This window comes from Gekko japonicus, unplaced genomic scaffold, assembly GCF_001447785.1.
Source record: "Gekko japonicus isolate JY-2015 unplaced genomic scaffold, Gekko_japonicus_V1.1 scaffold1529, whole genome shotgun sequence".
Classification (NCBI taxonomy): Eukaryota; Metazoa; Chordata; class Lepidosauria; order Squamata; family Gekkonidae; genus Gekko; species Gekko japonicus.
The window spans coordinates 198,019-213,462 of NW_015173717.1; the positions used below are offsets into that span (position 1 = coordinate 198,019).

Consider the following 15,444-nt stretch of genomic DNA (forward strand, 5'->3'; position numbering starts at 1 on the left):
CCCCGCAAAGTTTCAAGAGGTTTTTTGCCATTGACTTCAATGGCCCCATTGGTTATAATGGACCCGAATTTTTCGAGTTTTCCGAAAATTTTCGGATATCTATGGTCCCCCCCAGCCCCCCGCAAAGTTTCAAGAGGTTTTTTGCCATTGACTTCAATGGCCCCATTGGTTATAATGGACCCGAATTTTTCGAGTTTTCCGAAAATTTTCGGATATCTATGGTTTACCAATATAGAAATTCGGGTTTTTTCGGGTTTCCCGAAAAAATTCGGGTTCAATAAACCCGAATCCGAATTTTACCGAATTTTATTTTTTTGCACACCCCTAGGTTGTGGCGATTACTGACAGGGAGCTGAAGGATGAGAAAAGCCCTGCAAGAGCACTAAGAGTAGCAGCCCAGCAACCAGCTATTGGGGGGGGGGGGACAGCCTCTCAGGAAGAATGGCGCAGCTGGAAGGCAGCCACGTGGTCCGCCTGTTTGGCTCCGGGGAGGCTTACCTGGGGAACACGGACTGCTTATTAGCTAATCACTCAGAGGGCAAGAATCGCCTTTTGGCGACCACGCAGGGAAATGTCATGGCGAACACTTGTGTAAGCTACACGTGACTAAGGCAGGCAAGCAAGTTCAGGCAAACTAGAACATTTCTTCTGAATAGGCTAGTTGGGAATACCGACAACAGCCACAGTGAGCGGAAAAGCTAAATAAGTTGCCCACGGTCACAAGCTATTTGCTGAATCTCCTCCAGGTCCCCCCTCCCCCCAGAACCATGCAATTTTTAGATCTGACACATAAACCCCTTCTAAAAGCAGCCACTGTCCCAGAGAACTGGACCGTGTCCAGCAAAGCTCTGAGTTCCACCAAAGGCTCCAGGGATGATGACCAAGGAAGCAGCACAGCCACAGACCCACATTCAGCACAGAGCCAGCTGGCATCCAGGGAACACTGAAATACTTTGGGAAAACTCAGGGCACATTTTGTTAAGCGCACTCCTGTAGCCAGCGTGCTGTAGTGGTCGGAGTGTTGGACTAGGACCCGGGAGTCCCAGATTTGAATCCCCACTCTGCCATGGATGCCTGCTGGGTGGCCTTGGGCCAGTCACACACACTGAGCCTAACCTGCCTCGCAGGGCTGCTGTGGGGATAAAATGGAGGAGAGGAGAAAGATGTAAGCACCTGTGGCTCCCCACTGGAGAGAAAGGTGGGGTATGAAAGAGGCAAATTAAATAAATAAAGACCGAGCCCTGCTGAGGCATCAAACTCTGTGAGATTTCAAGCTCTTTCAAGCACATGGGTCATGTGGATGCTGCCCACAGCATATGGTCCTTTATTATTATTTATTCTATTCCCTAGATAGGGCTCAAGGCAGTGTACAACAGACACCAAAATCACAAACACTAAACAACAAATGAAAGATTAGACATTCCAGTATAAAATCCGTAACAGCAATACAATTCAAACAGATGGCGGACAAAATCCAACTGTGCTACCGCCTTGCAGGGGCGGAGAGGGGAGTGCGCCAGCCAGGCGGATGCAGTCGCTGCCCTCAGCCAAAGGCCTGGCGGAACCTCTCTGCCTGACAGGCCCTGGGGAACTCTCATAAGTTCCAGCAGGGCACGGATCTTACTCGGCAGAGAGTTCCACCGGGTTGCGCGAATCGCAGGGCCCCTGTAAGGACCTCTGTGCTGCTACATTCTGGACCGGATGAGGTTTCTCGGTCAGCCTCAAGGGTAGGCTCGTGTCCAATCTGGAGGTGACCACTGCATGGATTACTGTGGCAAGGTCAGGGCGGGACAGGCGCGGATAGAAAAATGCCAGCCTGGGCCTCCACTGATAAGGTGGCATCCAGAAACACACCCAGGCTCTTGACAGTTGGTTAAGGGCACACTGTCAAGAGCTGGGAGTCGGCACCCCAACCCTGAATCCTCCCTGCCCAGCCACAGAACCTGTCTTAGCTGGATTCAGTCTCAGCTGACTCATTTCAACCACCCCACCACGGACTCCAATCCCTCAGCCAAAACAGTTGGGGAGGCATCCGGTCAGCCACCCATCAACAGATATAGGTGGGTGTCATCAGCATTCCGAAACTCCACACCAGTTGGGCAGGGGGATACATATAGATGTTAAACAACATTGGGGAAGGGATCGCCCCTCGAGGGACCCCACACACTCTGTCCCCTAGCACCACCCTCTGCTCCCGACCTTCGAGAAAGGAGGCTACCCCACGGACTCTTATGTCAGCGGTGGGTCAAAAGACCATGATCGACTGTGTCAAATGCTGCTGTAAGATCAAGAGGCAACTGCAGCGCCAACCCACCTCAGTCCAACTGCCTGTGGAGATCGTCGGTGAGGGAGACCGATGCCATCTCCATTCCATGGCTGGGGCGGAAACCTGCCTGGAATGGGTTCAGTGCTGATGTGTCATTCAGAAAATTCTGGAGATGTTCCACTGCCACTTTCTCAATTACTGTTCTCAAATTCTGGTTTCTGCCCTGGCCACAGGATGGAGATGGTGCTAGACGCCTTCACAGATGACCTCTGCAGGCACTTGGAGCGGGGGGTGGGTGGTTGTCAGCGCTATTGTTACTTTTAGATCTGACAGCAGTGTTCGATATAGTCGACTACGATCTTATGAACCCCCCCCCCCCCCGGCCTCGCTGAGATAGGAGTTGGGAGCAATGCTCCCTCTAAGCTGTGGAGTCTTGTGAGCCAAAATTCTACTTTGTGAGCTACTGGCATTAAAGTTGTGAGCGAGCGACTTGGCTACTGCATCAATTAGTTTGCTCTGGAGCCATCCTTCCTGAGCGAAGACAGAAATCTGTGAGCTGGAGGCTAAAAAACTGTGAGCTAGCTCATACTAATTCATCTTAGAGGGAACACTGGTTGGGGGATGGCCCTACAATAATTTCCCTCTTTTCTCCAGGGTCGGGGACAGAGGGTGGCGCTTGCCAAGGAGATCTCTCAGCGATACCCACTTGAATGTTACAAGCCGTGGCTGGTTGGCTTAGACTGAGCCGATTGAAATTGAATCCGACAAAGATGGAGGTCCTGTGCCTGAGCTGATCCCACTCCCATCCTTCAATGGGATGCCTTTGTTGCCAGCGCCGGAGGTTAGAAGTGCTCTTAGATGCCTCCTTATCTATGGAAGTTCAGGTAGCAGCCACTGCCAGATCAGCCTTCTACCATCTTCGTCTGATTAGGCAGTAGGTTCCCTTCCTCGACCGCAATGACTTGGCAACAGTGACCCATGCGATAGTCATCTTGAGATTGGACTACTGTAACACTCTCTACGTGGGGCTGCCCTTGTCACAAATTTGGAAGGTGCAGCTAGTGCAAAATGCTGCAGCCAGGCTCCTGATGGGCCTCCCTGTGCGGGAGCACATCTGGCCTGCGCTGAGGGCATTGCACTGGCTGCTGATAGTGTACCGAATCCGTTTCAAGGTGCTGGTTCTCACCTTTAAAGCCCTTTATGGTCAGGGACCAACATACCTGAGGGACCGCCTTTCCCCATGTGTCACCCAGAGAGCACTGCAATCAGGGTCCCAAAATCAACTGGCCCTCCTGGGTCCCAAACACGCCAGACTGGCGACAACCAGGGCCAGGGCCTTCTCAGTGGTGGCTCCATACTGGTGGAATGAGTCCCCAGAGGAGATCAAGGCCCTGCGGGACCTATTACAGTTCTGCAGGGCCTGCAAGACAGAGCTCTTCCACCAGGCCTTTAATTAAGGAGCCACCAACAACAACCAATAACTTGAAGAAATAGTGCCTTGAAAATGTAGTTACCTGGTTTTGCTATCTACAGTCTGTGCCCGCCACAAACGTATGGAAAGACCAACAAGCTGACTAATAAGACAGACCACCGGATATATCAATATGACTGTCACCATCATCTTTAAGTAATACTAACTAGAGATCTTGCTAGCACTTTATAATATTATAATTCTGTTTTAGAAGGTTTTATGATTTCATAATTGCTATTTATATGTTTTATCTTTATGTAGGGGAGGGCGGGGTATAAACTGAACAAATAAATAAATGTGGAGTGCCAGAGGGGACGATCCTCTCGCCGATGTTGCTTAACATCTATATGCGCCCCTTTGCCAGTCGGTCCGGGGGTTTGGGCTGGGTAGCCATCAATATGCGGATGACACCCAGCTCTGTCTGTTGCTGGACAGCTGCCCAGACTCTGCCCCGGAGAATCTGACCAGGATGCTGGGGGCCGTGGCTGGATGGTTGCAGCAGGGCCAGCTGAAACTTCATCCAACAAAGACAGAGGTCCTGTGCCTGGGCCGGGGGGGGGGGGGGGTTGAGTCGGGAATCAGGCTGCCCGCTTTGGATGGCGCACCACTAGTGCCATCCCAGAAGGTGAGGCACCTGGGGGTGACCCTGGAGGCCCAGGACACGACAGTTGCTAGGCCTGCCTTTTATCATCTTCGGCAGATCAGGCAGCTGGCTCCCTATCTCTCCCCCCGGGGCTTGGCTACAGTGACCCATGCAATGGTCCCTTCTAGGCTTGATTACTGTAACTCGCTCTACACGGGCTTGCCCTTGCTGCTGATTCAGAAACTCCAGCTGGTGCAAAATGCAGCAGGAAACGTCCTGACTGTCCCCTGTGCGGGCACACATCCAACCAGTGCTACGACATTTGCACTGGCTACTGATTAAGTACCGGATCTGCTTCCAGGTATTGGTTTTGATCTTTAAAGCCAGGGACTGACATACCTGTGGGACTGCCTCTCCCCATATATGCCCTGGAGAGCCTTGTGCTCTCTTGAACGACATCCACTGGTGGTCCCTGGCCCAACGGACGTCCGTCTAGCCTCGACCAGGGCCAGGGCTTTTTCTGCCCTGGCCCTGGCCTGGTGGAACAGGCTCCCACTTGAGGTTGGGGCCCTGCGGGACAATATCATTCTGCCAGGATGCTGGCTGAGGCGGTGTCCAAAGAAACTGGCCTCCCTCACTAAAGTTTGTCGTCATCATTCGGCTCACATTAAGAACTCTAGACCCAACCAGCTGAAACTGTGTTTGTGGTTATACACAGTTGTTTGGTGAGAGCCAGTTTGGTGTAGTGGTTAAGTGCGTGGACTCTAATCTGGGAGAACCGGGTTTGATTCCCCACTCCTCCACTTGCACCTGGCTGGATGACCTTGGGCAAGCCGTAGCTCTGATAAGAGCTGTTCTTGAAAAAAGAGCAGTTTCTGCCAGAGCTCTCTCAGCCCCGCCGACCTCACAGGGTGTCTGTTGTGGGGAGGGGAAGGGAACGGAGTCTGTAAGCCACTCTGAGACACCTTTGGGTAGTGAAGGGCGGGGTATAAATCCAATCTCTTCTTCTTCTTTTAAATTGTATTACTTAGTTGTTTTAAATATTGTTATATGTATTAATGTATGTTTTAATCTACTTACGATGTTATCCACTCTGAGTCCACGCACCAGGAGGGTGGAATCCAAATCCAGATAGATAGATAGATAAGTGTGAGTGAGTACTGGGGGGAAGAGTTCAAATCAGGAATGTAGAGGACATCGGGGAGCAATTTCATCAATGGCTTCAGAGAGACAGGAACTCCAGTCCTCCGTCAGCATATCTAATGAGTCTCCGGAAGGCATCGGATCCCAAAGAGCATTCTGGAACCCAAATGGGTCCATTGATCTCTGTGGGCAAGCATAAATCCAGTAACCCCCTGGTGGGGGGGGGGGGGGAACCCAACCAGGCCTTCAGGATGAAACAGTCTGACCATGGCACTTCATCCTTAGCTATCAGATCCATGTCGATCCCTGCACCAAATCCAGTGTGTGAATTGCTTGATGTGTGGGAGGTGATACAATTTGGGAGAGTCCCAGTGCAGCCAAAGAAGAAACTAGATCTGAAGACTGCAAGAAGGCCACAGTGTCAGCATGGACGTTGAAGTTCCCAAGAACCATCAGCCTTTATGCCTCTCTTGCACCTGCAGAAACTGAGGACAAGCATACTACTACCATGTAAGGACATCTGATGCTGGATAGCCTGGTCTCATCAGATCTCAGAAGCTCACCAGGGTCAGCCCTAGCTAGTATTTGGAAGGGAGACCTCCAAGGAATACCAGGGTCATGACATGGAGGTAGGCAAGGGCAAACCACCTCTGAGAGCCAGTTGGGTGTAGTGGTTAAGAGCGCGGACTCTAATCTGGGAGAACCAGGTTCGATACCCCACTCCTCCCCTTGCAGCTGCTGGATGGCCTTGGGCAAGCCATAGTTCTGACAAGAGCTGTCCTTGAAAGGACAGTTCTCGAAAGAGCTCTCTCACCCCCACCTACCTCACAGGGTGTCTGTTGTGGGGAGGGGGAGGGAAAGGAGTTTGTAAGCCGCTCTGAGATTCCAAGTGAAGGGGGGGGTATGAATCCAATCTCTTCTTCTTCCTGAGGGGGCAAGGTATACTGGTACCCTCATACAGCCACGCGATCACTGACAGGTGAGGGGTAATCTCTGAAGCACTGGCAGGACCCTAGAAGGACCACCCCTTTCCTGAGCCAGGGAAGGGCAAGAGAAGCCACACCGAGCTGAGGCTTCAAGCAGGACCCCTGCCCACCACTCTGAGCAGAGAAAACACATCTCTGTCACAGAACGGCCCACTGGCACTTCTCCTTTTAATCCAGTGGAAAGGCCTGCAGCACAGGAATCGCAAGTATACTAAAATCAATAGCTGCAAAAATAACCCCAAGGAACTAACCTGTAAAACAGCGATCAGATGACACTGGCCCCCTCTGAAATCACAACACGTACAAGGAACGTACACAAAGAGGTGCAGGAGCTGTGAGGGAAATGATACCCTACTACAGATGGGTCAGGAATGCATTGAATGTCCTGGGCAAACTACTGGATCAAATCCAGACACGCCAAGCAGGCCTGTTAATCTGACTATTCCACAAATACCCATCCCTTCATCCTCCTCAGGAGAACCTCCCCCTAACAAATAAACAGCCTTCTTTTTATAAACTTTATTATATTTAATAACCAAATACATGCATAGCCGTAACCAAATACATGAGTAACGAAAAAAACATTAACAGTCAAAGCATAGAAACAGGTATTGAAACATATAACATAGAACAGTTATTAGGACAGTAGTACAACCTGTAGTAGCTAGCATTGAGGGAGAAAGCGTGTAACATATGTAACTTTTATGGCTGATATTAATATACAACATTAATAGCTTCAAGTATATGCTCAAATTCCTCATGTGTGGCGAAGTATTCAAGAACCGGAAACCAAAGTTTAACAAAATTTGAATTATATATATCAGTATCTCTTGGTGACAAAGAATCCGCTAGCTTGTCCATTATACAATATTCCTGTATTTTTAAGAACCAATCAGATATAGTGGGTCTTTTGTCATTTTTCCAAAATTTAGCTATAACTGCACGGGCAGCTGCACAAAATATTCCTATTAATTTAAACTTATGTCCATATTGTTTAGCAGTTGGCCAATAGTTTAATATTAAAGATTCCATTTCCATTGGGATCTCCAGGTTAGTTATATCATAAATTTGATTTACCACCGATTTCCAAAAGTTTCTTATAACAATACAATCCCACCAGCAATGTCTATAAGTGCCTAATTCTTGGCATTCTCTCCAGCAATGTGGTAAGGCACCTTTTACAATATAACTCAACTTTTGAGGGGTTAAATACCACCTCGTGATTACTTTGAAGAATTGAGTGCAAATAGATATGCTTTTCGCCCGGAAAGTAGGGGAGCTCCATACTTTCCCCCATTGGTCTGGGGAAAGTGGTTGGGAACAGTCCTTATTCCAATATGTGGTATAGAAGGGAGGGTTGTTATCAGTTACTGATAGTAACATTTTATATAGTAGTGATATGTATGTCTTGTAATTTTCCTGGGGATTCTTGATTACTTGATTCTTGAGGTACTTTTCTCCCTTTCTCACAATACAAGAACTCGTGGGCACTCCATGAAACTGCAGAGCGGTCGGGTTAGAACGGATAAAAGGAAGTACTTCTTCACCCAAAGAGTGATTAACACATGGAATTCACTGCCACAGGAAGTGGCGGCGGCTACAAGCATGGACAGCTTCAAAAGGGAATTAGATAAGCATATGGAGCAGAGGTCCATCAGTGGATATTAGCCACAAGGTATAGCTAGGGGCTCTGGGGCAAGTGATGCTCTGTCTTCTTGGTGCTTGGGGGGGGTCAACAGTGGGAGGGCTTCTAATGTCCTGGCCCCACTGGTGGACCTCCTGATGGCACTGGTATTTCTGGCCACTGTGTGACACAGAGTGTTGGACTGGATGGGCCTTTGGCCTGATCCAACATTGGCATCTCTTATGTTCTTATGTTCTTATGATTAAGATTTCGAATGCTGTGAGATTTGATTTCAGTCTATCCCTCACTGGCTTATTATCTAGACAATGGCGAAGCTGTAGATATTGGTACCAGGGAATTGTACCTTGGCCTTCGTCTTCCAAGATATTTTTAGTAAGGATATGTCCTTTAGAGGTGATGTCTATTAGTCTGTTAAGCCCCGTGAGTTTCGAGTTGGCAAAAGAGTTGCCCGAAGCAGCTGGTGGGAACCAGCGTTGTTTTGTAAAGGTCGACAGTGGGGATATTGTAGGGGCCAATCTGTTGCGATGTCTCTCCCAGACTGTCAAGGTACATTGCAAGAAGGGGTTTTGATTTAGAGATTTAGGTCGTTCCTGCTTCAGATTCCAAATTAATTCTTGTAGAGTCCGAGAGTCAGAGTTCAACCAAAGTCCAGTCTGGTGCTGTGTCAAAATTTTTATCAGATTCACTAGATGGGCTGCGTCATGGTACGTCAACAAGTCTGGGAAGCCAGTACCACCGTCTTTAACTAGCTTACGAAGAGTGTAAAAGCTAATCCTATATTTTTTGTTGTCCCATATAAACTGCAAAAGGGTGTTTTGCCATATCTTTATATCGCGTAAAGGGATGAGTACAGGCAGCGTGCGGAACAGAAAGATGAATTTCGGTAAAATGAAAGACTTAATTAGGTCTATGCATTCTGACCAAGAGAAAGATAATTGATGCCATTTTTCCAGTTTGAGTTTGTTTTATATGTTTCACCATAGTTTTATTGCAGCAGGTCTTTTAAATGAATGGGGATTAAAAACCCCAAATGTCTCCATTTAAAATTATAAATGTTACCCATTTAAATGTTACCCATTTAAAATTATAAATTTTAAAGTTCAGGTGTAATGTAGGTGGGGTATATTTCAGAATTTTTTTTATTGATTCGCAGTCCCGATATCTCACCGAAGTGGAGCAGTTCGTTGTTAATAAATTTTAAGGATTCCAACGGGTCTGTGAGATATAAGACCGTGTCGTCAGCGAAGAGGCTTATTTTAAAAGATTTATCATAGATGTTTATTCCTTTAATAAGTGGGTTGGCACGGATAGCAATAGCTAGAAGTTCCATGGCAATCGCAAATAGGAGGGGTGACAAGGGACATCCCTGCCTAGTGCTTCTCGAGGGGGTTAAAATTTCTGAGTATAGGTTATTGATACGAATGCGCGTTTTTGGGTTACTATATAAGGTATCTATTGTTCTCATGAATTTCTCGCCAAAGTCCATGCATTTTAAAACAGATCTGGTATTTCTAACGTATCAAATGCTTTTTCAATGTCGAGCAATAGGATTATGGATGTAAGTTTTTCACTTCTGCAATAATTTATGATGTTTAAAGATTTACGAATATTGTCAGTGATGTTGCGTGAAGGCATAAAGCCATAACAAATAGTTAAGCTGTTCCATGAGTATTATTGCTCACTCTATCAAACTAAACATCCAAGCCCAAAAGCAATACTAGACTACCTACTAACCAAACACCCTCTTCCTCATCTTGAAAACCAACACAGGGAAGCACTTGAATGTCCAATCACACATCAGTAGGCTCATATCATCAGATTCTTACGAAACTTTAAAACACCAGGCAATGATGGGTTCCCGGCTGAATTTTATACGTCCTTTCCTCATATCCTCATTAGTCCACTTACTAACGTATGCAATGATATCTTAAACGAAAATATCTTACCCGCTTCATGGACCGACTCAACGATCATCGTTATCCCAAAACCAGGTCGAGACACCACAGAACCAGCGTCCTATCGGCCAATCACTTTGATTAATCAAGACTCAAACATCTTCTCGGCCATCCTAGCTAAACAGTTGGGGAATTTCATAAACCATTATGTGCATAAAGATAAACAGCCTTCTGAGGCTGCAAAGCACCTCTTAGTTTCCCTCCAAGAGCAATACAAGGGGCGCGGCTCACAGGACTCCCCAATGCAACTTGGGAGTGCTTAAGCTGTTGCGCAAGGAACTTAATGGCATGGGTGAACACACCTGAACCTGCTTAGACTGGCTTAGATCAGACTGGCAGGGGCTCACCTGATCTTTTTAACAGCAGTTGCTGATGACTGAGCCTGGGACCTTTGGCACGCAAAGCAGAGGCTCTTCCACTGAGCCTTGCCATCCTCCAAATCCTGATATTTCATGCATGCACGCTTCTAGCATCTACCCAGCAGATCAGCAACATTTATCATGCTTAGTAGCTTCAAGAGCACTTATGAAAACTCACTGGAAATCCACAACCACACCCTGTAACTCCTTGACGTCCTGGAATCTGCAAACACATCATCTTGGGAAAAGTTACACATCAGGGACAGGCAATCAGAGCACTAGCAAAGCCAGAGGCTTCCTTCCCATGCCGTCTAGAACCCGTGCTGGACTCTGGGGATAAACCTCCTATAACCACAACCCTACTGCTTCTCTATCAGGACCTACCTACCTCGTGAGCACTCACTTAGGGACAGTATGGACTTCACCCATTTCTACTGGAATCCCCTTTCACCCCTCTTCTGTTCTTTCTTTATTTCATTATTTTATTGCTGATCCCAAATTTTGTACCCTGATATTAACTATACTGTAAGTAAACTATTGCCCATCTAGTTAGCAGAAAGTGATGGCAAGCTCAGTCACAAGTTGTAAAACTATTTTAAATGCCTACATTAACAGTTTTAACAGGGCAGGACTAAATGGAAGTGTTTGGTCTGTACACATCTCATCCTGACAGCAACGTCCCCTGCGCTGTGACCTTTGAGTCTTAACAGTCCCTAAGAAAGGAAAACGGGAAAGAAAGAACCGCTGGAAATCAAGCCAAGCCACACCAGACGACTTCATAGGTTCTTGCTTGTTGAATATTTAACTGTCCACAGGTGCTCATTCTCCACGGTGGCTCCCACCCCATGGAATGGCCTCTTTGAAGTCAGGAAGTCTCCCACATCTCTGCTCTACACAGTTTGTAGAATGACAGAACTGTTCAGGAGGACATTTCTATAAAGACAATAGGGCTACAGCGCAACAGAATGGCTCAGTGAGGGACTTATAAAATGAAGGCACTGATGTAACACAATTTTTCTGCGTTTTATCTGCATTCAGCATAATGTTTAACATTTACACTTGTGGCAGATTTATGTAATGCTAGTTCTAGTACATTGCTTATTATATATCTCACCCTATCGATCACATTGACTTACAGTGTGGAATCTGCCTCATTTCAGCAAGAAAGGTAGACTACAAATATAGGAAATAAAAATAAAATAAATTTATTAAAGACAGGCTACTTGGCAATGTAGTTTGGTATTGCACCGTAATGCACAGCTCCTTACTGCAAGGGCGATCCAAGCATCCTTCAGGAACCCACTCCCAGCAAGGAAAGGCTGCTTCTCTGAGGACTTAGGAATTCAGCCCAAAAGATTCGTTCGGAGGCCACTGCACCAGAAATCTCGCCTTCGCAGTCCAGAATGTCATTATAATAAACACAAGGATAATCCCACAGATACACTGAAAGGTACAGAGTGACCAGATGAGTAGAAAGGCAGTTTTTCAATATTACCTCCTCCAGTAGCCTGATCCCAAAACTGTGTTTAGGGCAGTCTTCAGCCTTCATATTAGCAAAACAGAAAGCAAAACCAAGACTCACTTCTTCCTGTTTAAATGACACCACCGATTAAAAACGAGATGGGATTAGCCACAGGCAAGAAGTATTTTCAGCAAGACTTATTCTGGAGGGGTCAAGACGCAAAATCCCTGCTGTTCTGTTTCACTCAGGGAAAACAGCAGCAACAGAATAACTTCCTCATTAGGAGCAAATGAAAAACAACAAGATGTCTTTCACATTCCACACGATTCACCTGCAAAAGAAACACTGTGGGTGCAGGCACAGCAGAGACCTGTGCACAGTGTAAGAGTCTTAAAATGGTGATCCAGGATGGCTATTTGCAGACTTAGCAAATTAGTTTGTTCCACGTCCGAAAGAGCCACGGAGGAACTAAAACATTCTTGGATAAAGCAATGGCCAGTCCTTTGAAAACGTAAGTCCTGTTCATGTTTCAAGTAATGTACATGCATCTTGTTTATAAGAAAGAACCCATATGCATTCACTTTAAAAATGAAATCGGGGACCACTACCTGGATGAATAGGTTTAAGTCATACATTCAGTTGTAAGTTGTAACACGCGTTGAATGTAACGTGAGAAGTACCCAACACAAGTATAAAGAAAAATCAAGTGGGCACTATGCACAGATTGTACATGTGCTCCCTCTCCCGACCTTCGATGGGGTACCTTTGGTGCCAGCGTCTGGGGTTCGGAGTTTGGGGGTGCTCCTGGACTCCACACTAACGATGGAGGCCCAGGTGGCAGCCACTGTCAAGTCCGCCTTTTTCCATCTTAGGCGGGCACGGCAGTTGGTCCCCTACCTTGACCGTGATGACCTGGCCACAGTGATCCATGCGACGGTCACCTCGAGGCTAGACTACTGCAACGCTCTCTACATGGGGCTGCCTCTGTCGCAAATCCGGAAGCTGCAACTGGTGTAGAATGCTGCGGCCAGGCTGTTAATGGGTCTCTCTAGAAGGGACCACATTCAGCCTGCGCTGAAAGCGCTGCACTGGTTGCCAATAGCGTACCGGATTCGCTTCAAAGTGCTGGTTCTCACCTATAAAGCCCTACATGGCCAGGGTTCAACCTACCTGAGGGACCGCCTTTCCCCGTACGTTCCCCCAAGAGCACTACGGTCCGGGGCCCAAAATTTCCTAGCTATTCCGGGCCCCAAGGAGATCAAACTAGCCACTACTAGGACCAGGGCTTTTTCGGTGGCGGCTCCTACCTGGTGGAATGAGCTCCCAGGGGAGATCTGGGCCCTGCGGGATCTTATGCAGTTCCGCAGGACCTGCAAGACGGAGCTCTTCCGCCAGGCTTTTGAGTAGGAGCCGCCGCAGCCCCCCCCCCACTATACCACCACAGTAGTGGGTTGGATGAAGCCCTGAGGAAACATCCGAACATGGAAGAAACCCTAAGCTGTCAACTTGGAACTCGGACATACAATCAGTCATCTTTGGATTATGATATCATTGAGCACTTTGTTTATATAGGAATTTTAAGATGTACTACTTTTTTAAATTTATTATGTATATTATGTTTTTATTATGGCAAGGTTCTGCCTTGCCTCTGTAAGCCACCCTGAGCCTATGGGGAGGGCGGGGTATAAATGTGAAAAATAAATACATAAATAAATGTTCTCACTGTAACTTGCAGACAGGTTTATCGAAGCCAGCAGTTACTCAGTGCTAGAGGCCAGTCCTAATAATCATGGGCATTCACAGGTTCAAGAGGAGAATGGCTACCTGCTTTGAGAAAGTAGCCTTATAAAACAGCACAGTACATTCAGAAAAATTATTTTTGTTGCTTATGACCCATAACCCTGAGCAGGAGGCAAAACGTACCACCAACATTTTAACCAGTAAAACACATCCAACCAGCATAAAACAGGCAGACAATGACTCCTAAGTGAAGCCTTTGGCCAGCTTTGAAAATGGTTAGAAGTTGCTCACCTAAGTGGCTTGCTATGCAAGTGTCCCATTGTCAGAGAGAAACCAATACTGAACACTGACAGTGATAGATGATGGAACACACTGTTAGAAGTCACGGGTCTTTATACAAACGCTGGCATGAGGTTGTCTTGGCTCTCACTGCAACAAGGTCAGGAAAGGACCCTACACCAGCTCCGCTCCCCATTACTTTCAATGGTCCTGCCATGGCTACGCTTCTAATCTGAGGAATCCAGGTAAACTAACAAAGATTGTCCAGAATGCAGTCTGAAAACCACTGCAATAAAACATGCCTTCCCCCTAGCCTAGCATATCATCAAATCCCACAGAAGGGTTAGCTCCCCCATCAACAGAATGCATGCCCACCTGCATAACAAAATGCAAATGCTTTCTTTTTTCAAGGATTAGGGCAGTGAAATTACATGCACAGTTTTAAGCCTGTACACGCGTCATATGAAGGCCACACGTTCTTTTGCACCACGCAGACCCCAATTCACTATACTAACGTAAGCACACACGCGTGCATATTTATCATGATCACTCACTCCCTGTAAGACAAGAGTAAACTGGTCCAGGGAGGCTTCCTGCTATGTCTCTTTGGGTGGGGATGTCCTGGCCAGTCTGCTGACTCTGTGAACCCGGCAGCACCCCCTTGAGATGCAGGCAAAACCACCTGCCTTCGCACGAGGCTGCCTGCCGCATCTCTGCACGAGTCACTGCCCTGAGCATATCCCCTTCCTCCACCGAAACGGGGGAGGGGGGGGTCATTGCACGTAACAACTCTTCCTGCCGCACGCCCCGTCCGTCTCTGCACCGCACAAGCGACGCCCGCCCGCCGCCCGCCCGCGGAGCGGCGAAAGAGACAAAGGGGCGCGCGGCTCCTGCCGCCCCTGCTGCTGCGCGTGCGCCCGCCGAGCCCCTCACCCGGCTCCAGCAGATCACAGCGTCGCTTCCAGAGTCCTCCACGAGCGCCCAGAGCTTGGCCAGGAAGCCGGACACCGGCGCGGCACCGCCACCGCCACCGCCACCGCCACACCCGGGCGCGGCCTCCTCCGCGGCCTCCGCTCTCTTCATCCCGGACGGCGACGCCGGACGCCCTCCGACGCCACGCAGCCAGACGCGCCGGGAGCCACGCCCACCCCTCGCGTCGCCCGGCCGACGTGACGTCAGGGAAGGGGGCGGGGCCAGGGGCCTGAGGGCAGCCGAGGGGCGGGGTCGTCTCGCTCTCGCCCGCCGGGAGGCCGCCGCGGCGCCTGGAGGACGCTGGTTGGCGCCACTGCTGCGCTTCCCCTCCTGCTGCGCAACTCCCCTGAACCCTCCTGCCTCCGTGCAGCCGAGGGGGCGTCAAGCAAGAGCATGTGGGCCGGGGGAGGGAGGCGGCCGTCGGCTTCAGGGTAGAGATGCGAAGGCCCGGAAAAAAACCGGAAAAATTCAGAAAAAAAACGGTTTTTTCCCGTTTTTTTCCTGAAGTCTTTTTGGTTTTTTCCCGAAAAATTGGAAAAATTGAAAAAAGAAAAGAAAAGAAAAAAAATTGATTATGGAACAT

The 15,444-nt window shown here is 48.2% G+C and overlaps 1 protein-coding gene across 1 annotated transcript in view; it reads right to left on the reverse strand.

Moving 5' to 3' along the window:
- The window catches only part of LOC107120607 (heat shock factor protein 3-like), a 72,290-nt gene that overhangs the window by 50,250 nt on the left and 6,596 nt on the right, over nucleotides 1-15,444 (reverse strand). The window contains exon 3 of the mRNA XM_015423338.1: nucleotides 14,823-15,217. Coding sequence (XP_015278824.1) covers nucleotides 14,823-15,217 — 395 coding nt within the window. The remainder of the gene's footprint in view (nucleotides 1-14,822; nucleotides 15,218-15,444) is intronic.